The 26,847-nt window shown below is 39.8% G+C and overlaps 2 protein-coding genes across 13 annotated transcripts in view; both read left to right on the top strand.

Moving 5' to 3' along the window:
* Window positions 1-379: 379 nt before the first annotated feature.
* LOC119786480 lies at window positions 380-7,256 on the top strand. 5 transcript variants are annotated; one of them, XM_038289869.1, is made up of 7 exons: window positions 380-536; window positions 800-1,021; window positions 2,726-2,889; window positions 3,615-3,792; window positions 3,892-4,097; window positions 4,685-4,813; window positions 6,882-7,256. In XM_038289869.1, exons 1-7 carry the CDS (start codon window positions 500-502, stop codon window positions 7,089-7,091), a joined length of 1,146 nt encoding a protein of 381 aa, XP_038145797.1. In that variant the 5' UTR covers window positions 380-499; the 3' UTR covers window positions 7,092-7,256. The 5 variants fall into 5 exon arrangements, 4 of the variants coding, with proteins under 4 accessions (XP_038145797.1, XP_038145795.1, XP_038145796.1 ...); XR_005281186.1 differs by having other exon boundaries at window positions 396-536; window positions 730-1,021; window positions 4,680-4,813; window positions 6,882-7,020; XM_038289867.1 differs by having other exon boundaries at window positions 396-536; window positions 730-1,021.
* A 1,991-nt stretch (window positions 7,257-9,247) lies between these two features.
* The window catches only part of agrn (agrin), a 454,482-nt gene continuing 436,882 nt past the window's right edge, over window positions 9,248-26,847 (top strand). For 3 of the 8 annotated variants that reach the window (XM_038289889.1, XM_038289895.1, XM_038289888.1), the window contains exons 1-2: window positions 9,399-9,807; window positions 14,651-14,891. In XM_038289889.1, the coding sequence (XP_038145817.1) occupies window positions 9,604-9,807; window positions 14,651-14,891 (445 nt within the window). In that variant the 5' untranslated portion in view covers window positions 9,399-9,603. Of the gene's footprint in view, window positions 9,808-14,650; window positions 14,892-26,847 lie in introns of all 8 variants that reach the window. The other 5 variants (XM_038289896.1, XM_038289892.1, XM_038289890.1 and 2 more) reach the window with 3 other exon arrangements.

The raw sequence follows: 26,847 nt of genomic DNA, 5'->3' as shown, positions 1-26,847 counted from the left end.
TTTGCTCAAACCCCTGGTGATTGTTCACTGTAAATTTTTCCTTTTTCTGTATTATAAAACTTTTTCTAATAAAGTTTATTACCGTAAAAAAAAAGGAAAAAAAGAAAAAAACAGTGCGCATACTTTTTTTCCCATCTGGTCAAGGTACGAGTAGGAACATTTTTCCGCAGCCAGTCTCTTTCAGTTGTGTCTGATGTAACGAGTTTTCTTTTCGGCATTGCTGTAGTCAGTTTACTCTATTTTCCGTGGAAAACCGCTAAAACTATAGAAGCTATTTTGCTTTGCTTTGAGCTCTGAGGGCCGTAATTTGTTAAGAGTATGGTCAAACATCAGGAAACACCAATCACAGGTAAGGTAGGGCGGGCAATCCCACAACGCCCTGGCAGCTCAACGCGAGACCTTGAACGTTGTCAGGCGAGATTGTGTGATCTAAGGAAGAGCGGTAAGGTGCGTTGGTCTGTTAATGCAGCATCTTCGTCTTGTGTGCGTCTTGTAAAAGATGGAAACTACGCGGAGGAATGCACCTAATGTTAAAGGTATGTACTTTTCAGTTTACTTGTTATTTGCAGTCTGTGCATTACACATATAAGGCTTGCTAAAAGTGGTTAGCTGAGTGCTAACCACATCAAAACAGATGATGACCGTTAAGAAAATTTTCAAACTTGATATGCGTAAGCCAGACACCGTACAAATATTTTACATTGTGGTATAATAATTTTTTTTCTCCAGGAGAAAGCAATGACTGACGTCAATAAATATCAGTCATTTCTTTCTTCTTTTGTTCTCTTAATTACTTCAGAACACAAGGAGAGGAAGTTTGCAGTTGTGCGGTGGAGTGAGGGAGAGGATGCTGGGAAGCTTAGTGAAGTAAAAACTGATAACATACGGAGGTATGACGACTCCAATATGGACCAACATGGGAATCCCATTTCCACCTACTCGGCTATTGTAGAATGGCGCCATGGGAAGAAACAGCGAGGAGGGTGGCCTCACTACATGGGCACTGTTGTTTTTGTCTGTGGTAAGTCTGTGTTTTGACAATGATATTGTCCTCTTTCTATCTAATGACATTTCTCTAAAAATGTGCTTAATTTGGCGTGTTGGTGTTTTACGTGCTTACTTTTTTTGCTCAGTAGCTGAGACTTTGCAATATGTTGTACTGTAAACATGATGATTATTTAATTTGAAATGTTAAGCCAGTTTGTTACCATTTTAGTTAATGCTCTTCAAAATGTTATAAAATTGTAATGTCAAAGTAAACTAAAGCACACAACTGTTAAGATGATTGCTCTTAGATGTTGAATGGTTTTATATTTAGTTAATTTTATATGAATGGAAATTAAGTAAAATATGAATTAGTAGTACTTTGATAACTGCACAACGTGTACTATACACAAAACTACATTGCAATATGACAGTGTGATAGCATAATACTTAAAATGGGAAATGTTATCACATAGCATTTAGACAAATATCCGTCTCTTTCTCGATCTGATTTACATTAATTTGTTATCTCTCTCTTTCACACATCAGAAGAACCATTCCAATGTACAATTGCATTTGTAGTCAGAGTTAGAAATGATAGTCATGACTGCAGTTGCTTGAAAACATGACATGGTCTGGTAATTAGGGCTGGGCGATATAGAAAAAAAGCTTATTGATAAAAAAAAAATGCATATTAATCGATATCGATAATTATTGAAAAGATTTGAAACCATATTTTATGTGCAGCGCTGCCTGGACTTTTTATAATATTGCTAAATGATTTAATTTTAATAAAGAGCACAAACACCGACTTCCAATAAAATATTTATTTAACCAACTTTTTTAACCATAACAGAATTGTTTTAAAGAAAAATAACTTAAGAGACCTGAGTTATGTTATTAAATACTGACAAAGAATAAACTAAAGTGACCAGAAAAGTGACCAAAATAAATATAACAAATAAATAAATAGAATACCCTATTTGGGTGGGAATAGTACACCACCAGCTTGTGGTAATTAAAAGATTGTAGGACTAGGCTACCATGTAAACTCCACTCAACAAGAACAAAAACCCAAATCAACTCACCCTTTAGCCTAGCTTTTCTATGGGGTATTTTTTCTCACCCCTATTCTTCTAGAGGTGCTGCTGGCACCTCGTTATGGTTCAGCTTAGTTTCCTGCTTTAACCTGAGCGCCGGGGATTACACAGCTCGTACTCCTGCGGGTGTGAGCGGCTGAGATGATAAAAAAAAAAAGTTGGTTGTGTTATCAGACTTCGTTTTCACTGGTTCCCTACACATTTTACAGATGACTGTGGTTTGTTTTTTGTCCGACTTGCCATAACCGAAATACTGCCAGACTGCCGAACTACAAAAACCCTTCTTTGAAACAATTTCCTCCGCCTCTCCTTGCTGCGACATCTTCATGTGCTCTGTGTTGTGGTTTGAGAGGGCGGCGCTTGGTGACGGCATGCCTGGGTCCGCCATTGTGATTGGCTGGGAGGAAGTAGCGACTAGCATAAACATACATGCTAGGCTACAATGAGAAGGAAGGAAAACTGCGTTTGTTTATCGAACTTTTATCGACACTATTTTTTTTCTATTGCGCCACACGTCTATCGATCGATATATATCGTTATTGAATTATCGCCCAGCCCTACTGGTAATACAAAAAGTGTTCTGGAGTAATAAGCAGATTATTATTTTGTAATTTTGTTTGTTTCCTCTTTTTGTTCTCTAGCTACTCGTTTTGAGGCAGCTCGTAAACGTAATGCATTACTGAGGGAAAATGAACCAGCAGACCTGACCAAGAGGGCACCAGTCCACCCTAAAAACTATCAGGATGATTCTGATGACTCAGATCCAGATGACACTCAGATTCTGTCGCAGCCTTTGCAAGTCAAGGTAACATCAATTAACTTTGACCTTTAATGTGGTGATGACACTGTTGTATTATATCTTCTGCTATTTTAGCATTAAAAACAAATCCATGAAGATTCTTGATACCAACTGCATCACAGAGTATTGGAAATGGACTTCAAAGAAGCCAGCCAACGAAGTCTGCAGTCCATGTTGACCATTGGATGGGGTCTATGCAGGCTACAGCCATTTCAACTGGGCTGACCTAGCCTCCAAAGGGCATTTACTGTTTATACACCCCTGTCTGTACATTGCACACTTGTCCCTACCAATGACTATAGTGCCTAAGGTTCTCTGTTACTAGAAAAGTTAATTGTACACATAATTTTTTCAGACCACTGATATCATTTGAGAGCCGAAACTCAGTTTTACCTTTACAAACCTACTCTAATGGTCCTGCTATCTTGCACACAGTTGTCATCTGCATGCAGTGAATTATGTTATATGTTAAAGGATAAATGATTAATCAGATGTAGCCATCTAAATTGTGAAAAAAGTTAATTGAAATTTTGAACTGCCTTCCAAGTAGTTTGAACTTTGGAACAAGCCGTGATGTTTGTGCTTGTCAAATCAGCTTTTTAAAGTATGCTGACTTAGGGGCACAGATATTGTATCTGTTGTCTCTACACCTCAGATTCTAAACTCCACTATCAGCTTTTTCTTTGTCTTATCATGTCAGTTACTTTCTCTTAATTTCTTTGTATGTCCAGAAGTCAAAGGCTCTCACAAGGAAAGACCCTGCAGAGGAATTCCTTGCAATGTACAGTCATTCACCGCTTTCAGTCACTGACTGTGACCAAAGTCCAAAAAAGACTGTGGTTGAACTTAAGCGAGAGATCCAAGACCTGAAAGAAGAGAATGCCAAACTGAGGGAGTTGCTTGTAGAAGGTATCACTCTTAAAAAAATTACAAAACTAATATACTTTAAGAGGTCACTTGTTTAAACAATGAGTGTAACACCTTTCATCTCTGTTTTACTGTGTACAGATGTGCCCGAACTCATGAAGACTATGAAAAATGTGATTGGTTTAGCTGAACCTCTTAAGAGATCAAGTTTTGAGCTCCCCCAGAGTTCTACACAGTCCAGGCCGGGTTCATCGCCTGATGATTCACAGATGCCCATTCCCGAATCTGCTCCGTCCGTCTCATCAGAGTCTGTCACTCCATCTACAAGAGAGTCCCAGTCGTCAAAGGTATTTTTAAAGGATAAATAAGGTGCATAAACTGGATCTACTGTCTATCAGGAACATTTTTAATTGATGCAGGACCAGTCAAATGCTTGGACACACTTTCTCATTAGATTTAATGGGGAAACATGTCCATACTTACTGGTACTGTACATGTGACAGATTTAATTAGCTTTTACTGCATTACAGCCTTTGAGAGATCTCCTCCCAACCCCCAAAGATTTACTAATCCAACATTTGCATCCTGTCTCTTTGAGATCTCTTCTAGTCAGTAAAAGTCAGTTTAATGTTGACTCTTGTCTCACCTCACTGTATTTCATCTCTTTATCTGATGTCCTCTTTGGTTTCTTTGCTGAATTAGCTATGCTGTGATGTCACACACCAGCACAGGTCACAAGTGATGCACCACAACAAAAGAAAAAGTAGTGAAGTGCTTTCTGTTAGCCTTAGGACATTGCAATGTATATAAATGTCACAGCGCCATCAAAATTACCGGTAGTCATAAACAGAGTTTTAAGCTGAAAGTTATGTAGTGTTGCTTGAATTGTCTGATACTGGTCCTAAATTGTCACTATATTCCTTTGTTAGATCAGGTGGAGATCCATCCTGGGACAGGAGTCATGATCGAGAAACTGGCGTGGGCCTATGCTATTAATGCAAATTCTGCTACAGTCTTTGTGAGGCATCTGCTCACAGCAGTATTCCCAACAGAGACACTGCTGGTGAGCAACCTTCGAGGGGGAAAACGAGGCAGAGGGGATGCACGTTTACCTCTGGACAAAAATAAATTGGAGGCAATCTACAGTAAGTTTTTAGCTTGATGTATAGATGTATTTTGAGCCGTAATTTTTTTTATTTACAGATTACAGACAAGTGTTTTTGTGGGTTTGTTTTTAATATTTCTTATGAATCACAATTCAACATAAATTTCATGATTTTTACAGAATTTTTTTTAATTACTTTTGTCAGTTTCATTTTATTTTGCTCACAGCTTTTTTTTCCTTTCTTCAATTGGAGGGTATGAATAATTTTGGGGACAACTGTATCTACTTAACATTTCCACATTGTATTATTATTAGGGCTGTCAACAAATTAATCATTTTGTCAAACAAGAGATTGTTCTATTATTTAGTACTTCTATATGCAAAGAAACATTAATTTTTGTTTCACAATTTGAAGGCTAATACCAAACCATAAATCTGAGAGTAGTCCAGGATTCAGAGCTGAATTTCAGCTTCACGCTAATACAGTTGTGAAGTCAGCCTATGTGGACGGTAGCAGCAGCATTCTGGACAAAACTGCCTCCACCTGGAGGACTTTAGGGAGACGTGGAAGGACAGGGTTTCAGTAGTGTAGTCTACTAAAGAGAAATGCAGAATTCCTACTGAGACACCTTTAATCCTATATGTGTTCTAAAAGTGATAAAAGCAATGTGATTAATCGGGATTCATTTTTTGACAGCCCTAATTATTATTAATGAAGAAATGCCTCTTCCAAATTGATGAGCCTGATTTACAGAGGTTTGTCTGTTCTTCAGTTTATAATATGCTGTATTATATTCAGGTACAGTTGTCTTATAAATTATTCATACCCTAAAATTTACAGAAAATGTTAAATTCACAGTAGTAATTAAAATAACTAAAAAGTAATAGAAAAAAATATAGTGTAGTAAAATTAAACATTGATTTCGAATTGTGGTTTTTAAAAAACAGACAAACAAAGCTGTTCCACACCAATTAGAGCACCTTGCAGTTGTAAAGAGGGTCAAAATACCTGTCAGCAGGTGCAGGCGCCTGATTGGACGTTACAGAAACACCTGATTGCAGTGATTGTCTCGAAGAGTTGCTCAACAAAATTTTACTTCAGGTGCCCCATGATGCTTGTTTACTTCTTTTTCCTTTTTTAATATTTAATTTGAACCACAATTAAAAATCAATTTCATGATTTTTATGATTTTTTTAATTGTATTATGACTTAAAATTATTTCACTGACAACTGATTTTTTTTCCTCCTTTAATTGGAGGGTATGAATAATTTTGATGATTACTGTATATTATTGGTCTTCTCATGGCATGCTGTTATAGGCTACAAATTTCTCTGCTGGCTTTGAGATATATATATATATATATGCATATGTGTGTGTATTTTTTGGAGAGTTTTTAACATCAGAGATTAGCTCAAATCCCATATTATGTCTTTTAACCAAATGACTTCCAAATCATCCGTCTAATCATATTTTTGATCAAGCTGAGCTGTATTTGACCCGTTTTTTCCCCTGCCAAAGCTTTAATAAATATAACCTGCAAGAAGAATTATTTAGTCATATATATATTGTTCTCAGCTTGTGGTCACATTGAACAAACATCTTTCAGTAGCCTCATAAGTTGATTCTGGCCTAATAAACATGCCCCAATACTCAATTGTCCTGAGTATTAAAGCTACCTGGATTGAAACAAGTGCATAAGACGTTTAGGGAGACAGCTGCCGACGATACAGGTGGCTAGAACGTTAGGCCCAGGGCTGGTTGTTTCCCTGAGGTCACGCTAGCTGAAGAGGGGCGGGCCTCTTTAAGGATGGCAGTGAGATGTCCAGGCGAGTGTCTCCCGCTACCAGCTTAGCACCACGTTACTGGAGAGCTGGTTCCCGGTTTTTTAACTGATAAAAAATCGAGGGTCTTAGTTAATATATATATATATATATATATATATATATAGCAATTTATTGATTTCTTTCACATTATTAAATTGTACTTTAACCCCTCCGCTCCTTCTTATTTTTTCACATGTTTAGGTGCAACTCTTGAGAAGTGGCCTGGGACCAAACCCTCCAGCATTGGTGTCGCAATCAATGCCAAGATCACAGAACTCCGAGCCAAAAGTAAAAATGTCTCTGTCCCAGAATCCCCTTAGATGGCTTGTTTGTCACACTTTGTGTGAGGATATAGATTGTCATACTGTAAGTGGGCAGGTTTTTATCAATCCTTTGTTTTGCCCAAGTTGATACTTGAAAGTTCTGTATGGTAGCTATTGCACCTAAAAACTATGCCATCTTGTTTGCTGTTTTCACGAAAGAGTTCAAATAAGGCAAAATGTTTTGAGATCAGTATTCCACTGTAATGTCAGTTCACTGCAAATGGAGGTAATAAAATTTAAAGTTTGCTCGGCATTCATGTTTTCTTCAGTATTACAGATGAAGTTGTTGAGAGGCATTTATAGACTGCAGAGCTGTAAATAATGCTATGAAGTAGTTGTTCTGTAAGCAAACTGGGTAGTCTATGAACTGCTAGTGTGTAATTCACTTTAGTACATCTACAGTTGGAGAGGGACAAATTTATGTGTTAATTTGTTTCTTAAAGTAGTAATTTGAATCTGTATAAAATTATGAATCAAACATATGTGTTTTTACAAGTTAAGTTTTAAAAATACTTACAGGAAAAATATAAATAAAAAATAGTTGACCATGATATTGTATTGCCTTAACATACAAAAAATAAGACATGTAATGGCACAAATTCCTATATGTTTTTGTTAAATTACATATAATATACTTATAAAAAACATACAAAAAAAGGGATAATGAACCTGCAAAGTGCATTTATTTTACATACAGAAAACCTATATACAACAGCAGTTGTTCATATATGTAAAGTCTATGTTTTTTTCACAGTCATACAGTGAAAAAGTGAATAAATTATATGGGACATCTATGGAAAATATATATTGAAATGTACTTTCCTTATATACCACATAAATAGTTTTGATGTGATCCTTATCTTATCCTTTTTATTATCATGTATGAAAGAAATGCAAAAGTGGCCACTTTCAAGAGTAAATCATATAAGTCTTATATGATGCACAATACATGAAGCAAACTAATGGTGACACAAATATTTTATAAGTTTTTTATGTTTCTTTTCCATATGGGAAATGTTGCACCCAGAGGCTTGAAGGTCCAACACTAAAGAAGGCTTGGTCAGGTAATTTCTCACTTTTTGTTCACTATAGGAACATGATTGGGGGAGCACTGCCTCCAACCACTGATTCCTGTTATTATAAAAGCACAGGCTGCCTGTTTAAAGGTTTATAAAATGTAATTAATTCAGAGCTAAGTATTTTAAAAATCAGACATTTTTAAAGTGCCAGAGGTTTGCTTTGTTCTCAGACATCTTGGCTCCTCTCTAACCTGCTGTCCTCTTTAGGGTCTGCCACTTTCAAATCTGGGTTATCTCACTCTAGTTAAAGAGCCATTTAAGAGTTTTTAAGGTCTCTGGACCACATTGAATATATTAAACTAAGTTCAACACTGAATTGAATTCTTTAATTAAGATAAAGAAGGAAAAAAGGCAGAAACTTCTAACTCTATTTTTAAAACACATTACAGAGCATTTCAAAATTTTGGGGCATTACTGAAAACAGCATAAAACAAAACTGCTTTTTAACAATATTTTGTTCGTGATTCACAATAGTTGTGAAAAGTAACCCTAATGCTCAACCGATGTGCTTTAAATCCTGGAAGATTAGAGCCACTGCTCGGGGGTTCCTCCTGAAAGTATTGGGCTATAACCCATGATAATAATTTTGGACACTGAGGACCAATGTCCATGTTTTTTTCTTAACCATGTTCATTGGGGTAGATGATGCAGGTTTGCTCCACAGTTGGCCATGAGGACTCTCTTCTCCAAGTACTGCATACCCCTCTCTCTTTAAGAGAGTATAACAAGACACTCCCCCAGGCATGCTGTCCTACCCCCCATGGTGCCTTGAGGACAAAGCAACCCATGTTGCTTGTCCACATGTCCTGGGACCAGAAACTCCATACTGACCAGAGGCTGACATCAGAACCTAATTGCTGCAAAACAGACTGCAAAAAAAAAAAAAAAAAACTGTACCCATCTTCCTCCATATAGTGAAAAAAATCCACATTGAAAAAAACAAAAATTAAAACAGAGGTTGCATCCTGGAAGTCATGTGTAGACATGGTGGTGGTGGGCTCATGGTGGGGGGGTCTTTCCCTTTAATCACTGTGATTAGTGATTAAAGGTAAACACACTGTCTGCCCGAGTGGGGGCGGCGTTGGATAGTCACTGTGAGCTGGCATCCCACCATCATCACCCTCCTCACCTCACTAACAATTCAGATTGCATGGAAATCCTCAGGAAGTGTGTGACAGAGTGAGTGTGTGTGGGAGAAAAAAGGAAAGCAGAGGAAGAGCTGCATTCCTGGAGAGAGAGAGAGAGAGAGAAAGAAAGAAAGAGAGATCCCTGCCCCTTCCTCCTCCTCCTCTTCCTCTCCTGGACTCCCAGCCGGCGGCGACAGAGAGGGACACTGAACCCGGGCTGCAGAAGCGACCGGCAGACCTGCAAGGTGAATCAGACGCTGGAAACAAGAGGAGCCGCTGCAGCGTTTCCCCTCAGAGATCCCTGTGGAGTTTCTCCCTGAGCGCACCGGCCGCTCCGGCTCAATCCAAGAAGAACAAAGTAAACTTTTCTCCAGTTTGGATCCTTGTTGCGCTCATGGCTCCGCTGCGGACACTCCGGGTCGGCCGCGCAGCGCTGCTCCTGGCGGGGCTCCTCCTGGGGCCCCTGTGGTCCCCCTGCGCCGCCAGCTGCCCGGAGAAAGAGCTGGAGGACAGGGAGGAGGAAGCCAACGTTGTCCTGACCGGAACCGTGGAAGAAATATACGACGTGAACCCGGTGCTGAACACCTATTACTGCAAGGTAAGACTCTGAAAGAGACACCTGCGCACCGGGAGCAGCCTCTCTGAGGCGCTTCCTGCAAAGCAAACACCTTCAGAAAGTTGCCTGCGCTTATATGTTCCCTTCAGGAATAAATACAAGTCATGCATTTTATTTTCTTTTATTCCCTCCCACCAATTATACAGCTGAGGCAGGTCTAACCGAGCATGTAACCATTCAATCACTCTACAACAGGAAGCTGCATGCAGCCTTAACACCCACTCTCATTATTGCCTGGGAAGATTCAACCCTTTTTCCTGTAGCTGCAGGGATCATGTTTTAAAGTCCTGATCTATTTTATGATACTGCACCACAGAGCTGTGGCATTCTAGGAAGGAGATGTGGTGAAAGTTCACTCTGTGAGCACACAGACTAGAATTAGGGAAAAAGTTGCAGATTTACTATTCAAGCATACAGAAGAGGATTAGGGCGACTAAAAAAAAAATAAAAAGTTGAATGATTTTTACATTTTATCTCACTACAATATGACAAAAAAGTTAGAATTCTGGCTTTTTTCTCAGATTTCTGACAAATTTCCAAATTTGGTTTTGCTGCTTTTGAAGGAGGATATTCACTGATGTAGCTGAAAGGGAAAACATCCAATCAATTAATCCACATTTCTCTGGATGGATGAATGAAACTAAAACTGTGTGCATAACAGGGAGGCATAAAAAATTGCTTTTGGCATCGGATTCGGCAGATATTTGTCCTTTTTTATATATTAATGTCTAACTACCTATAAATATCAGTGTATTATGGTTTATTTTGTGTTATACTATAAGGACCTGGCTGAGTTAGGTTGAGGGAATAGTGCTCAGATAGTGATGCCAAAAACTTTCAGCTCCAGTCAGGCATTTCTGCTCTGCAGGGGTAAATATATAGCAGAAGTCATTCCAAAAACAATCCACTTGACTTGGCTTCCAAATTTGAAGAAGTTTTGCGGCCCATCCAGGTAACTTTTCAAATTCGAAATAGCAGGAATAGTGTTGAGTTCAAGGTTTTATACTATAGCCCAACAAAGCCTTGGTTTTGTTTTGTTGGGCTACTGTATAACGCCTCAAACTCAATGCTATTCCTGAAATTTTGCATTGAAAAAGCTCCTGGATGGGAAGCGAAATGTCCTCAAACTTGGACACCACACTGCAAAAACGTTCTGAGAATTAGTAAAAATCTCTTAAAGTAAGTGTATTTTCCTGAATGACTATGCCCTGGATGACTGAGAACCTTCGCCGGCGTAGAGTAGAAGTGATGTAAAGAACAGATCAGTGATGCATTTGGAAAAGCGAAGGCTGGTTTTGAGTGGTTTAGATCCGACAGAGAAGCTGGAGAAGTTATAGCAGGTTCTGTTAGAGAGATGTGAAAATGCATAGCGTACTGCAGCTGGTTCCCAGTGGAAATTCAGAGCCACAGGGGGGTCTGAGGGCCCACAACCCTCTACCATTGCCCTTCCCTGGCACCAGGATGGAATACAGGAGGTGGCGTGATGATTAGGGTCAGTGTTCTGTGGGGACCCTTACATCTTGTCATCTACCTGGTTGCCGTATACAGTGATAGACCTTCCTCAGAATATTTGCCACCATGTGCAATATTTCATAGAAACCAATCCCTGATGTCTGTGGGGAGATTTCAATTGCAATTTCAAGGTGGGAAACTTTCCTTGAGAAGAAATGGTAGTAAATGGGAATACTGGAGGCTGAAACTTTTCTGGTGATAGTATAGTTTGGGAATAGAGGTATGTTATGACTAATATAAGCTAATTTCCCTCCAGTACACTTAAGTATATCCTGTTCCTCAGTTATAAGCATGAAGGAGAACACTTTCTGCATTTACTGTGCATCATATATAGAAATTTAAATGTCATATAGATGTCTGGGTATGATAAATCTAAATGCTTTTATGCTTGTTTTGAAATTTTACTAAGGTCTGGTTTGACTTGGTAGCAAAATTGGGACTAACACACTATCATGCAGGTGGTCATAATGTTATGCCTGATTGGTGTAATTCATTAATCATAACATCTAATCTATACCAGTAGCCATTAGTTCTCCTTTATTTCTTGGCTTTGCGTGATCTATTGAAACTCCAATCTGATGGCCCTGCAGAGGATAGGGAGGGGAGCTGGAATACTCCCAGACTTTTATCCAGTATCTGTCTTTCGGAAGCAGCTGCAGGAAAACATTGCTGAAAATAGTTTATGAACCTTTTTAACCAACATCAGAAAGGAAACCCACAGGGAAACGGACAGTTAAACCTTCTAAGATTTGGAATAATTATTTTAGATTTAATGCTTGCTATTTCCTCTGTTAGGTTTAAGCATCAAAGCAGTCAAAGTCCTTCTGATTGACCAAATTTTTATTTAGTTTTTTTTAAAGTCACTAAATGTTAGATTACAAATACAGCTGCCAATAGTTGCCTCTAGGTGATTATTGCACAGATTAATGTTGCAATTAGGACACTCATCTGGAGGATTTTATATTCATAGTCAAAATACTGGAGCATCAAAAGCAGAATGATTTCGTAGATCGCTGAGCATGTATGATGTCTCGTTGTCATGGAAATGACGTTGCATTTATTCGAATCTTCAAAGATACAAGCTTTTATTTAGGAAGGACCCCCAGACTCCGCATTTGTCTGCCTAATCTTATGCTACTAACTTTTTAGCCATGGCCCACTCCTGGCTGGCAACCCTGACCCCTCTGTCGAATGCTGAAATGAGACAAGATGGCCAATATGTAACACAAAAATTCATTTGCTGAGATATACTGGATCCGGATCAAATTCTATCACTTATTAAAAAAAACTAAGCGACCTACAGTTCTGATGGTATTAAAGTTTTATTTCACTTTGAAAACTCTAAATCATGTCTCAGACACAATGCATTTTTTGCACCATGTTTTTTCTCCCACACTGTTTACATTTGATCACTGCTGCACTTTAAGGAATGGAAATGTCATGAAAGCTGTACAAAACGTAATTTCCTTTTGTATACACTCTGTGTATACAAAATGACAATAAAATGTTAACCTTGTTTATGTAAATGCTTTGCTGGGTGCATCTGAAAAGGGTTCCCACCCCAGCAAGATGGCACCTATTCTGATGTCAAAAAGCAGACCAATCCGAAGCATGTAGAGAGGTTAGAACTGTTCAAAACATCATGATTATACTGAAGGCCTTAGTGAGCAGAAAGCTGCTAACACCTCCAGAGGGTAGATGCATCAATAGAGGCTCAAAATGGACTAGAAGCAACAAAATCACATGATTAAGTTTTCTCTGAGAGTCAAATCTTCTAAACAATCTCTGCTTGAGCTGCAGTAAAATAAACTTAAATGTTTGCAGTGGATTATCAGCCATTAATGTTAACAGTTTTTCTTGATGAAAATCTAGCTGTTTCTCTGTTATTATGATAACATTTGCTGTTGAATATCGTAATAAATTACTTTGGATAGTTTAGGAACCGATTCGCACTGAAGGGTGGGACCAAAAGTCAGTAGGTACCAGAACCAGTTCAGGGTCAATCTTCACTGCACCAAAAGAAACCTAATGAATCAAAGCATTCATTTTCTCCAAATAAAGACAAACTAGATATTTCTAAAGCCCTTTCTCATAAATAAACATATTTTTAAACATTTCTTAATTAAAGGTAAAGTGGATGTTCTTTTGGAGGAACATCAATTGCAACACTCTTGCACACTTAGTCTTTATGTATCCTAATAGTTTTGGTTTCAGGTAGCTTCAGAAGAGGAAGACCTCAGAAGAAAACAATATAGACAAAAGTGCATTTAGAATATCTTTCGGAGGAGGAGGGATCATCTACAAATAAGAACATTTTGGTATTTTTTTACCGTTATTTTTGGACCAATTTTCTGGCACTATACTTTTACCAATAATTGCAAAATATTAATACATACATTTACTAATACCCACATTAAATGGGATTAGTTGTTAATTATGTCTTATTACATAAAAGATTCCTAGATGACTTGCAAATACACATAATTTTCTCTTCTTTTCCATAAAAGACAAAATATTTCTGTATTTTGAAAGTGTATGGATTCTTTAATTATTACTTTTAATGTTAGTTTATTCATGTGAATAATGAAATACTCTATTTCTTGTCAGTTTATTGCTAATATGCAAGCTATTAAAATGTACAAATACTTGGATCATTCCGCTTTATAGTATCACAGCTGCCACCCTCTGGTTAAGAGTGGAACTTCTTCACATGGGGTCACCCTGAGCCCCCCATATAGCTCCACCCCTGCAGCTTTTATCTCACTGCTAAGCCACTGTGTCATTAAAAATGCAATGAAAATGCAGTGTTCTCACTCGTTTATTCAGCTCACTCTGCTCTGGATGCTTTTCAGCGTATTTAAACTTGACAGCAATGATTTTAGAGTCAGAATAAATATTGTTCATTTGTCAAGAATAAACCTTTATTTAGATCATAGATGTGTTATGATCTAAATTAATAAATGCAGCATTAAAATAACAGCAATCCGCAGGTGGCAGCATTATGGTCTGGGATTATCTTTGTCAGATAGAAATAAACAAATTATTCATCCTTATAAACATAAGGAAGTGTTATTGAATGGAAATTAAATTTTTGGAGTGGTTTTATCAAAGTCTATAAGTCAATCAGATGAAAACATTGGTGGAGTCAGATGCTGTGGAAAAAGACACATTTTGGTAGATGGATTGAAGGTGTTGCCAGTTCTGCAACATTGTTATATAATTGCGTTTAAAAACTAGTTATTATCAGTTTTATAAAATTCCCTAAGTTATGTGACTGTCTCAGTTTTTATCTGCTTCTTGTTTGTTTTTTAAGGTCAGAGTGTGGCGTTACTTAAAAGGGAAGTCGACCATCAGCCAGGAGTTCCTTCGCGACGGAGGCAACAAAGTGAAGATCGGCGGGTTTGGGAATTCTCTCATCTGTGACAACCAGGTGGCCACCGGCGACACTCGCATATTTTTTCTCAACATCGACCAGAAGAACGAGCTGATGCTCAACTCAAGCTTGATGAGGATTACGCTTCGCAACCTGGAGGAAGTGGAACACTGCGTTGATGGTAAGGAACCACATGGACCATGATGCTTGAGTTTCGCTCAAAGTTAATCTAATAAAACCACCAGAGTCATTTAAGACTTCTCGTTGATAAAAGCATCATTTTAAACCTTTTCTGCTGCCTTTTTTCTCATGTCAGAATCTGATTTCCTCCGTGTTTTTAGGAGTTTTAAGTTCATGCAAAGTGTTTTTGTTGTTGTTCTTAACCAAGCTTCTGGATATGAAGTATTGCAGTGCTTTCATGTTTTTGCAGTTCTTTTTTATGGTTGAGGACTAACATATCAGGCTCTTGTGAGTCAAACTGTTGCCCTAGTTAATAAATTTCAGCGCTGACTGAAGGGCTGGTTATATTCCTGCAGAAGTGTGTCGCAGTGTTGCAGACATTTTTGATTTATGCCCAATATTGAAGCGTGGTCTGTGCTATGTTATTCCACGCCACAACGCAAGAAAGTCAATCAAGAATTAGCTGTGGGTCTAGATACAGCCGAGGCGCTGAGGAAGTGGGGCCATGTTTTTGTGCGAAAACGGACAGACACGAGGGTGAAAAAGAGTGGGGATCAAGTAGGGGTGTAAATCACACCCATCATGACGATTCAATTTAGTATCAATTTCCTTACCCAACGATTCTATTATTTTCGATACTCAAGAATAAACCACGATACAATACGATTCGATTCGATTAATTGGTAACTTTTTTTGTTTTTACCTTACAGGCTAGACAATGTTTCACATTTGAAATAAATCAATGAAAGCTGTAATATCTTTATGCATTTTATTTGAGAAGCAACAGCAAATAACAGAAGTAGAAAAGTTGTTCTCCACCTAGGCCTATGAAAATCTAAATTACTGAAAAATAATAATGCCTCTGTGATTCTGAAAGGCCTTGCATCAAAAAATACTGCAAGAAGAAAAAGGGTCGTGTCTAAAAGAAGCAAGGTAGGAGGGAAAAATAAGTTTAGTGCCACCGCAGCACGGGAGTCAGAATAACGTCCAGGAGCAAATGAATAATAGACCGGAGGAAAAAAAAAACATGAATTGATTCTCTTGCAGACGTGTTGATGCATTGGATCGTCGGCTGTTGGTTCGATGCATCAATACAAAACCATTATTATTTACACCCCTAGGGATCCAGGTGGAAAAAGGGTCCCAGTGTTCTGGTCTGAGTCGTTTTCCACCATGGCGTTCATAAAAACAAAATAAACCTGGTAAGGTACCAAACAGGAAATACGAATAGTGTAGAGCGGATGTAGATTTGACCAATCAGAGGCCTCCTGTCTGCAGCACTGTCTGCGATCACCTGCAATTTTAGAGAGGTGCGCCAGGGTGTCGGTGGAAGGGTCGGGGGGCACATTTGCGTTCACTACGACACACGCAGACGGCCTAAGTATAAATCAGCCTTGAGTCTCCCAGACTGTAGCGGGGTGTGTGCCAGTACAGGCCTGCGCTGAACCTGCTGCTGTTCAACTGTTTTCCGATGCTTGACAAGCTTTGCTTTTGCTCTGCGTTCGGATGTAACTTACAGACCCCACACCGAGGGGCTGGAGGGAGGTGCAGAGTACAAATCCCTTCCCCGGTTCTGGAAAGTGGAACGTTCCAAAAGATGGAGCTTGTTTGCAGTGTTAAGTTGCATTTGGCACACACTTAAAACTTTCTTCTGGTGGTCTGTCCAGGCATGAAGCACTGCTTGGCTAACCTTTTTATTCAGTCTCCTTTTTCTTCTTCTTCTATTTTTTTTATCCCTCAAACTCCTGCAGGGGAAAAGGGAGATTTTTTGGCTTCACGAAACTGTCGAAAATGTACTCTTTCTGTTTTGAGGTTTTGTATCCCAAATGAGTTTTGCTTTGCATAACCTGATTGGCTCATATCATTTTTCAGTCGAAGGATTACTGGCAGAGGAATATTTTAAAGAGTAATCAAACACCGTTTATGTTAAAATGTGGAAAAGATTGAATCTGTTCTATGGAGCTTCTCATGCACAGATGATCAAATCAGTCATATCTATGGACTACTCTCATCCCCGTCCCCTTTTATACATCTTCTGGCTTCTGTTGTTTTTAGAATGAAACCAGCCCTGATAATTAGCTCCACTGCCTTCATCCAGAGGAGAATGAGCTTTCAGGCTTGTTCAAGTGAAGAGTTTTAATTAAGGGAGTCAAGTCAGATCCCATCCGTTCCATGCAGGCACTAACCCCGGAGACTGTGGGAAGTGCGCTCAGCGGGACAAGACTCTACCTGCCGCAGTGCTCATTGCTACCCTCCTCTGCTTCTGTCCTCATTCTTGACATTTTCGATAGCTAGGATAGACTCAGGAATGCCTGGCAGAGTATAGGTGGGGAGGTGCATTGTCTGAGGTGGAAGAAAAAAAGGCTTTGTGGGAGCGTTACTGCTGCTGAAAGCCTCTCAGGGGTGAAGATGAGTGATGTAAAGTTTCAAAAAGCAAGGATCTTTATTTTTACACATGAATTCACGGAGTTTGAGAGATGTTTGTTTTGGAGGGGAATATTTGTTAGTTTGGGTCAGGGGTGCATGAAGATAATTGCCTTCAGGGATCATGTTTTAGATCTTGTTTTTTTGTACTTGGCGGGAGCTTTATGGTCACTCAGTCTGCATGCGGGTTCTCTGTTTTACACCGATGTTTACTCTTTAAACAAGTGTTTACAAGACTTTACTCCACACTCAGCTTTACGTGTCATAATGTAGGAGAATATGTTAACTATTTCTGGGAACCGCCTTTTTAGCTGCCACTATCAAGATTATGAGGATATAGATGTCTTTCCTGTGTATCTACATTAGGCCATTTTTATGTGCAAGAAAGACTTGTAAACATAAAATAATGCGACTCTTTTAGTCTATGCTCTAAGCATAGATTGTATACGAAAGAGTCCGCGGGTTTGAAGCGGACTTCACACAAACCAGTGCGTGCAAAGCAAAAAATTTGTCTACCGTCTTACAGTGGGAAAAAAACCATACACCTTTTAAGTTCATGTCGGTGCTTAAAGGTATAGCCGAGGATGTTCTTTTTCCGGGTGATATCCGCATTTTCACCTACCTAAGGGGAGTCTGACCTTGTGGAAAAATTGCAAATCTTCTTTTGGAAAGTAAGCTTGTATGAGTGATGCAAACAGAAAATTTTAAACGGAGCGTGCACGAGCTGAAATGGGCTCGTGCACGCTCTCGCAGGCGTTTAAAAGGCGTTCCCTCTCAGGAGCGGGTAAAGAGTTGTGCATGTGCACAAATGCATTTTTTTGGGTGGAGAGGGTGGGTCTTTTTTAAAATTCACAAAAATCCTTCACTATACCTTTAAGATCAGTACTCTAAAATATCTTAATCTGCAGATATACTGTAGCTTTGCATAATTTAATTAAATACATCCATGGGAGGCAAAATGAATGAAATTTCTTTCTTCTTTGTTCGATTTGGAGAGTTTTCAGATTCAGAACTAGGAGTCCTTTTAGAAACTCTCCCCAAGCTATTTTTTTTAGGGTGGATGATCTTCCTGGGTCCAACAGATAAAAACTTTTTTTTTTTTCCAATGTACTTATTGACATTTTCATTCCAATTTGTCATCAACAAAGAAAGAAGGTGGAAGAGAGGAAGCAGTGTTGATGGAGACGTGTTGAGCGCACAGGGAGATGGTATCTGTCTTGCTCTGTTTATCAGCCGCTTTTGTTTCAGCTCTTGATAACTTGATGTCAAAGTCTTTCCCTCGGGGGCCCTGAAGGAGAAAAGCAACAAAGCACTGTTTCTTCCTCCAGCCTTGATCCCTCCTCCTCTTCTCTTCTTTTTTTGTATCTCAGGCTATTTTTTTTAGGGGGGGTTGACGAGCCTCTGCAGAGTCATGCCACAGCTGCATCAGAGATCATTTCTCAGTCCCTTTTTGTGTTGATCTGGAGTGACTCTGGTGCAGCAGAACGCTGGCTGGAACAGCGGCGCACCGGTTGGCTGGTAATGGGGTTAACCGGGCTTCTTGAGAACATGATGGGGGTTCTGATTTAGCAGCAGGCGGTCTTGCTTAATGATGGGTGAGCAGACAGAACAGTGGAATGCTTCACGGGGTGGGTGGGATGTGGGATGACTGTTTGAGCCCCCCCCCCCACCTCCTCCTGCTCCATTGCTTTTTTCAATGAATGAGCCGTGGCCTTGTGGAGTACTTTGAGATCCTTTTTTTTTTTCCCCCTCTGTTTGTCAAAGGAGGAGGCATGGAATTCCTAACCTGCCTCCCCCCTCACCTTCTTGATATGTGAGGAGATAATGATAGAATGATAACAAACTGGTTAGGTTTAGGATTAGGGTTAGATTGTCCCTGAAATCTTGCAAAACAAACCTGCAAGTTTGCTGCGACTCCATTTGAGATTTGCTGCAGGGTTCAGGTTCAAATGAACGTGTCTTTGCTGCATGTTGATGAGTTTTTATTTCCTGCACGGTGTTCAGCCGCTGCTGTAAACCGCTCTGGGAGAACCTGCTGCGTGTTTGCTGCCTTATAATTAAAATATTAAGCCGGGCTGCCACCTGCTCATAGTTTAATCTTACAGGGAAATTCTGCAGATAGATTAAATCTTTACCGCTGCGCCGTGAAACTCGACAACCCCCTAATTTCCCAGGTAGGGAAACATATAGCTTTTCGGGGTAATTCCAGAAGGGTGGGGTGATGTGGGGGGGGGGGCTAGATGGATTTTATTTTATTGTGCCTCTGGAGAACGTGTGATCACACTATAGGGCCGCGCCCAGATGACTGAAGCAAAGCACCGGGGTCTTTATCCACTCCATGTCTGCACAAGCAGCCTTTTGTCTTCAGGGAGTCATGGGAAGTCCAAAAGAGTGACTTTAAGGATTTCGATTTTTCTCAGCCTCTTTGAACGGATTAAGGCTGCAGAGTTCATTCACTTGCTGGAGCTCCTTTATTTAAAGGTGTATCCTCTATAAAATCTGAATATCCTCTTTGGATTATGTCATTTTTTAAAATGCAGTGAAAGTGAAAAGAGCTGGAGAGCTTTAAAGAAACGAGACCCGTTTGCCAGCTGAACCCAAGTCTCCCGCGTTATTGCTGAATTTTTTTGATTTTAATTAAAACTTTGGAGTGCTGATCCCACTTGGCATGGCGATAAAGAACTCCGGTATGAGAAAGCCATGAAAGATGGAAGGCAGGAATGGACCACTTAACCGCAGTCTGCTCACCTTGGCTTATATCCCAGCCAGGATCAAGAGTGTATCTCTCTGCAGCAGATAAGAATCAGCGATGGTATTGATAGCGCAGTACACTCTAAGCATGTTAGCATCTCTCATGTAACAACATGCCTGTTATTATATGCTCAGGGAGTGTGAACAGTAACATGCACTTTAAAATGAAATACATCCATACAAATCAGATGCTAAATTACTTTCTTGTTTTTCTTTTTTTTGCGGAAAGAAGTGATTATTTCTTGATTGGAAATAATCAGATTTACAAAATGCAACAGTACATGTAGAGAAGCAGTGGTTTACTAAGCAGGGGTTTAATTACAGCACCAAAAGTCTGGAAAAGTCGGGAATTTATGCGTTTTCCTAGTTTGGAAGTTTAGAAAAATAAGAGTATTGAAAAAATATTTTATTTTCATACTTAATCAACAGTCTCATCATCATCTAAGCAGTCCGTCTGTCTGTCTGTTTGTTTTGAAACTTTGTCGTCAGCTTTAAAACAGACCAAAATTTGAAGATTTGACTCCAGAAAAGTTAATTTAACCCTTTAAAGCCCGATCCAAGAAATAAACAAAACAGAAAATTACCTTTTTTTGGTTTGAATTCCTTATTTGCCCTTTTAACAAAATATGTAAAAAGAAAAAACAGAAATCCATTTTTGATATTAATAATTTATTTCTATGCGATAAGTCAAGATTATTTTTTGTGTAGTCTTCTACTGGCTGTTATCAGGTATATCTGATTGTGCACAATATGATTTTGAGCAAAGTTTTTACCATTAAATTATGCAAAAGGTGTCAGATGCAAAACATTTCAGAAACTATGTATCAAAGATGATACATTTGGCATTATAGGGTTAAATATGAAGAATGCAAAGGACTCACGACCATCTTACCTTACTTTAAGCATAGTGTTTTTATCTTGATCTCTTTTTCTTTTTGCTTTTTTCCCTTAAGCTCAAGAGCCCACACTTGTTTTGGCATCTCTAGTTGAAGTTCAGAAAATACTAGATTTTCATGCATTATCAACTAATTAAATATTATCTATTTAAAAATGTGAAAAAATAATTTTGCCTCAACTCTGCAGAGCCTACTAATGCTATTTCTTTGTATTAAAGCAGTTGGAGAACTTTAATGTCAATATATGAACAAAGAGCTGCTTTTTGATCAAGTAAAGAATTGAAAATAACAACAGATTAAGATGGGAGTCAAACAAGCGGGACTGTTTGAAGAGGTACAATTTAGTGGTGTCAAAGTCGCAGTTAAGCTTTCCTTCAGTTTAGGTCAGGAAATTAAAAAGTGACACCGGGGGTCCTGAGCTGGGCTTTGGATGTACGCTGACCTGTAAACATCCCTCCTCTATCCTCGACATAAAGAGCTTGGAGAGGCTCAGAGGCCTGCCTGAGAACCGGGCTCTCTCCAGGGATCTGGATCTGTGACAAAATTCCTGATAGCGAGGCTGCAGTTCTGGAACAGGGCAGCTGCTGTAGCAAGTGCAGCTACTTGCTGCATAACGACAGAAATATAAGGTTTAAAGAAAGGGTTTTGGAGGAGACACCGGAGCTAGAGAGGGTGTGTTTGCTGGGCTGGGATGTGATTTGTATTTAGGTCAGCTCAGCTGTTACCCCACAGCCTCTCAGATCAAGAGGAAAAAAAGGCAGAACACTTCTATATGTCTTCTAGAAGTTTGTTTTTGTTGTTAAATACATGAGGGACGTCTTTTAAAAATGATTTCCACAGAAAGAGTTTACAAAACTTTAACTCTGACATCAAATTCAGCAAAATATATGTATGAGTGAACACTTTTTCCTAAGTTATATGTTTGACTTCCACTGACCTGATGTTTTTAATGCAGAGTGTCTCTACCAGCTTTGAACATAAAGCTACAGACATTTATGACTCTTGTTTTAGGCAAAACAGCTCAGGCCCAGTCAGATTAAACAGATCACCATCTGTAAACTCGTTTGACCTTGATCTAAATCGTCTTTTCTTAGGTTTGGCTGACTGTTTTGGGTTCTTGGTTTTGCTGGAAGATAACTTCTAGTCCCTGGCCTCAGGTTTCCCACTAGTATCACACCCTAAACACCCCTTTCATTCGTCATGTTTCCATCGTGCTGAAGAAGAGCACGCCCGCAGCATGATGCTGCATCCATGTTTGAAGTAAATAATTGCAACTTAACAACTGTTATAAAGTACAGAGAATCCAAATATAAACAAGATAACCTTTAGAGAAGTCATAGCTTGGTGTTTTACTTAAAAAATCCTTCTCAAATTGTCTCCAAATTCATGTTTATTTATTTTAAGGAGAAAAAAAATTACACCCATTTTAAAACCTTTTTTGTTATTCGCCTACTCACTCATTAGTAGGGCTGGGTATTTTCGCCAAAGTCCTGAATCGATTAGATTTTGATTCGATCTGTTTTTACAATAATGAAAGTGGTTCAACTGTGTTTCAAAATACTCATGTATTTTATTTTTTCCCTGTCATATTAAACACAAAGTGCAAACTTGTAAATCAGACAGTTTAAACATGAGATGTGAACAAGAGTGTCTCAAAAGTGCAAACTTGTTTGTAAAAAGTGAAAAAGTGAAGCCTCACACGAGCAAGCAGACGTGACACAGCAGACATGCGTGAGCTGCATTATCTCCACTGCACAAACCATATTTGCAGCGTTGTCTGTAACGACTACAGGGTGTTTTCTAGTCAGCCCCCATTTGTAAATGTCTTCAGTCAGTATTTGCAGCTATCTCGCTTGAAGTAATCTTGAGTGTATCTTTCCTGCTCATTTGAATGTGAACGTCACGTGCATCACTATAAAATGAATCGATCTAATTCCCTAGACATCGATTTTGCAAAAATGTAAAGGAATCGATTCAATAGATTTTTTTACCCAGCCCTACTCATTAGTAGGCTAAAAATTTACAAAGTACTTTAACAAAAAATTAATAAATGGATCCTAGGCAGAAGTTAAACTCAATAAAGTGATTACTCGCCTTCATCCGCCTACGACACAGCCAATCAGCTTTGACCCCCTTTCAACCCACCTCCAGCCCCTCCTCCACCATTGTAGCTAAAGCTTCATCAGAGCGTCATTCCTCCCGGACTCTTACTGCATTCCCTGTCTCATTTCAACCGGTCCGCCAGAAGACCGCCACGTTGAGCCTGGTTCTGCGAGAGGTTTCTTCCCAATGGGGAGTTTTTCCTCTCCACTGCCGCTTCATGCTTGCTCATCATGAACAGTTTCTCTCAACCTGTGTTATCCAAACTGGACTTCCATCTTCCAGGTCCCTGAGTGACAAGCTAGTATCAGCTCATAAAGTCCACTGGATCTCTCCATAATGTCTTTGGACTGAACAACTTTATCTATCTCCACTCCACCACCAGTTTCAGGCCTGGGGGGAAACAGCCCTGTTCTTTAAGGTCAATTTATGCTTCTGACGCATAGCCTCTGTTACTGTCAAATCTGGCTTGCGACCACGTTCCCCACGCAGAGGTTCTGGAACCGTTGTTGCGCACCTCAAAAAAACTACACGTCAGACGATGGCAAACCCGAGCAGACCTCAAGCGGAAGTGTGCAGACTAAAAGCAGCTGTGATTGGTCCTTGGTATGCCTTTCCGGTTGTCTTTGCGGTCGTCCTTCTGGATTTTGTACTGGGGCACGCCATTTTTAAAAACCGAGGAACAACTACAATGGACAACTACGACGAAAGGTTAATTGGTCTTTTTGCCAACTCCATTAACAGAACCTGTTCCTCTTTAATGTCTAGCAACTCTAGATCCATCTCCGTGATATCTTGCAGAGGCACCATTGTTGTTTTGGAAGATAAACACTCCCGCCGGCACCGTCGAAGTTCTCGTGACCATCCGTCGAAGTTCTTGCGAGTTCTTAAATAGGCTCTACCTTGCGCTTTGGTGGGAAACTGTGCGTCCCTAGAAATTTGAGACTGACGGGACAGAAGGATACCAGCAGAACTGGTCCCAGACCAGACCAAAGCGACATTTGATGTGTGCAATTGCAGAAGTCCCTTTACTCCTGTTCATGCATATCAATCAAAATTCAGTGCTAATGCTTCCTGCTGAGGTCTTAGCCCCAAAGACTAAAATAATTGTATCAGTACATTTCTTCTAACATCAAACAATATTTATGCAGAATAAGATTGAAAAAGATGTTCCTTTAGTCACAATTTGGATGTAGTGCCAGTAACATTAGAAGTCGTAGTTTGTTTACCATGGTCTTTGGTCTCCTACACTATAGGTAAAAAGTTGCACAGCTAGCACAGTTTACTGTCTGCCCTCTGGTGAGTCCCTGTCTGTGGTAATTGTGCAGTTTGGTGAAATAGAGACCGGCGTGATGATAGTGAGGAGCACTAATGTTAGCACCATCCCAGGGTTGACATAAATCCAAAAGCAGAAGGTGTTCTTGTGGGCTTTTCAAAAAAAAAAAAAAAAGGCCACTGTCACACTCCAGACCTTCCAACAAGTTCTAACTGAAGCCCAAACCCAGCGGACATGTTTTAGCATTAAAATGTCTCATTTTCGGGTGATGACTCTTTTTATTGAAGGTTAGATTTGTATGTTCTTTAGGTTTCACCTCATCTCAGCCATTCAGACCTAAACTCTGTTGCGGTTTAATTCAAGGTGAAAGTAAAAAAGGGTTTGACAGTTTGTGGTCTCAGGTTCACAGAACAAATTCAGGGATGTCCAGCCTTTTTCTGTCTTATCTCACCCCTTGGACAACAACTCTGTCTGAGTTACTTCCTTTTCTCCCCTTCGTTTGCCTTTCCATCCAAGCGCAGTCAGGGTGAAACCCAGACTGAAGACTACCCTCTCTCTTGTGATTTGTTCGTTACATATCCTTCTGTGTTTAGCATTTGCTGTTTGTGTTGTTTCCTGCTGTCATTCATCATCTTCAGTCTTGGGAACGGTTCATGAGAATGATGACCTAAACATCTGTCCATCTCATGTTGGTCTGCTAGTTCCTGTTTGCACCTCTCCTTACTTTAATCTTTGATTTAATGTCGTCAGCGGACCCCCTTTCTGCCCCTCTTCTTCTGCATTCTCACAGCTGTCATGTTTTCTTCCTCACAGTTGTCTTGTCTCACTTTACTTCCACCTGTAATTAGGCTGGAATCCAATGCGCCATAAAGCCGTCTTACCTTTAGCAGCCAGGTGCACTTAGTTCAGCCATTAACCTAATTCAACATGTGTGCCATTTTTTTTTCTTCTGTTTAGTCCCTTGCAAAAGAAATAGGATTTCAAACTTTTAAACTATTTTTGTATTACACTTTAAAACATATCCGCTATAAAACTGCTGCCACCTATTTTCTATTTGGACAAACTTGTTGGCAAATTTAAGATCAGTCGTGAAAATGAGAAAATATACCTGATTTTGGGGAACATGAAGTCATGTCAAGTCTTATGGTGTATGTACATGTTGGTGCACTACTGGTTTGAATAGTGCATGTGTATTTGGATCAAAGGCAGGCTCGGACTGGTAATCTAATTTGTCCTAATTTCAGCATGCGAGGCCCTCCTTAAATCATACTATATACTATATATACACTCACCGGCCACTTTATTAGGTACACCTGTCCAACTGCTCGTTAACACTTAATTTCTTAGCAGCCAATCACATGGCGGCAACTCAGTGCATTTAGGCATGTAGACATGGTTAAGACAATCTCCTGCAGTTCAAACCGAGCATCAGTATGGGGAAGAAAGGTGATTTGAGTGACTTTGAACGTGGCATGACTGTTGGTGCCAGAAGGGCTGGTCTGAGTATTTCAGAAACTGCTGATCTACTGGGATTTTCACGCACAACCATCTCTAGGGTTTACAGAGAATGGTCCGAAAAAGAAAAAACATCCAGTGAGCCTTGTTGATGCCAGAGGTCAGAGGAGAATGGCCAGACTGGTTCGAGCTGATAGAAGGGCAACAGTGACTCAAATAACCACCCGTTACAACCAAGGTGGGCAGAAGAGCATCGCTGAACGCACAGTACGTCGAACTTTGAGGCAGATGGGCTACAGCAGCAGAAGACCACACCGGGTGCCACTCCTTTCAGCTAAGAACAGGAAACTGAGGCTACAATTTGCACAAGCTCATCGAAATTGGACAATAGAAGATTGGAAAAACGTTGCCTGGTCTGATGAGTCTCGATTTCTGCTGTGACATTCGGATGGTAGGGTCAGAATTTGGCGTCTACAACATGAAAGCATGGATCCATCCTGCCTTGTATCAACGGTTCAGGCTGGTGGTGGTGGTGTCATGGTGTGGGGAATATTTTCTTGGCACTCTTTGGGCCCCTTGGTACCAATTGAGCATTGTTGCAACGCCACAGCCTACCTGAGTATTGTTGCTGACCATGTCCATCCCTTTATGACCACAATGTACCCAACTTCTGATGGCTACTTTCAGCAGGATAATGCGCCATGTCATAAAGCTGGAATCATCTCAGACTGGTTTCTTGAACATGACAATGAGTTCACTGTACTCAAATGGCCTCCACAGTCACCAGATCTCAATCCAATAGAGCATCTTTGGGATGTGGTGGAACGGGAGATTCGCATCATGGATGTGCAGCCGACAAATCTGCGGCAACTGTGTGATGCCATCGTGTCAATATGGACCAAACTCCCTGAGGAATGCTTCCAGCACCTTGTTGAATCTATGCCACCAAGAATTGAGGCAGTTCTGAAGGCAAAAAGGGGGTCCAACCCGTTACTAGCATGGGGTACCTAATAAAGTGGCCGGTGAGTGTGTATATATATATATATATATATATA

The sequence above is a fragment of the Cyprinodon tularosa genome, unplaced genomic scaffold (assembly GCF_016077235.1).
Source record: "Cyprinodon tularosa strain WSP-4 unplaced genomic scaffold, ASM1607723v1 ctg273, whole genome shotgun sequence".
NCBI classification, from domain to species: Eukaryota; Metazoa; Chordata; class Actinopteri; order Cyprinodontiformes; family Cyprinodontidae; genus Cyprinodon; species Cyprinodon tularosa.
Note: the sequence above shows the minus strand (reverse complement) of the source record. Positions and strands in the feature narration are given on the sequence as shown.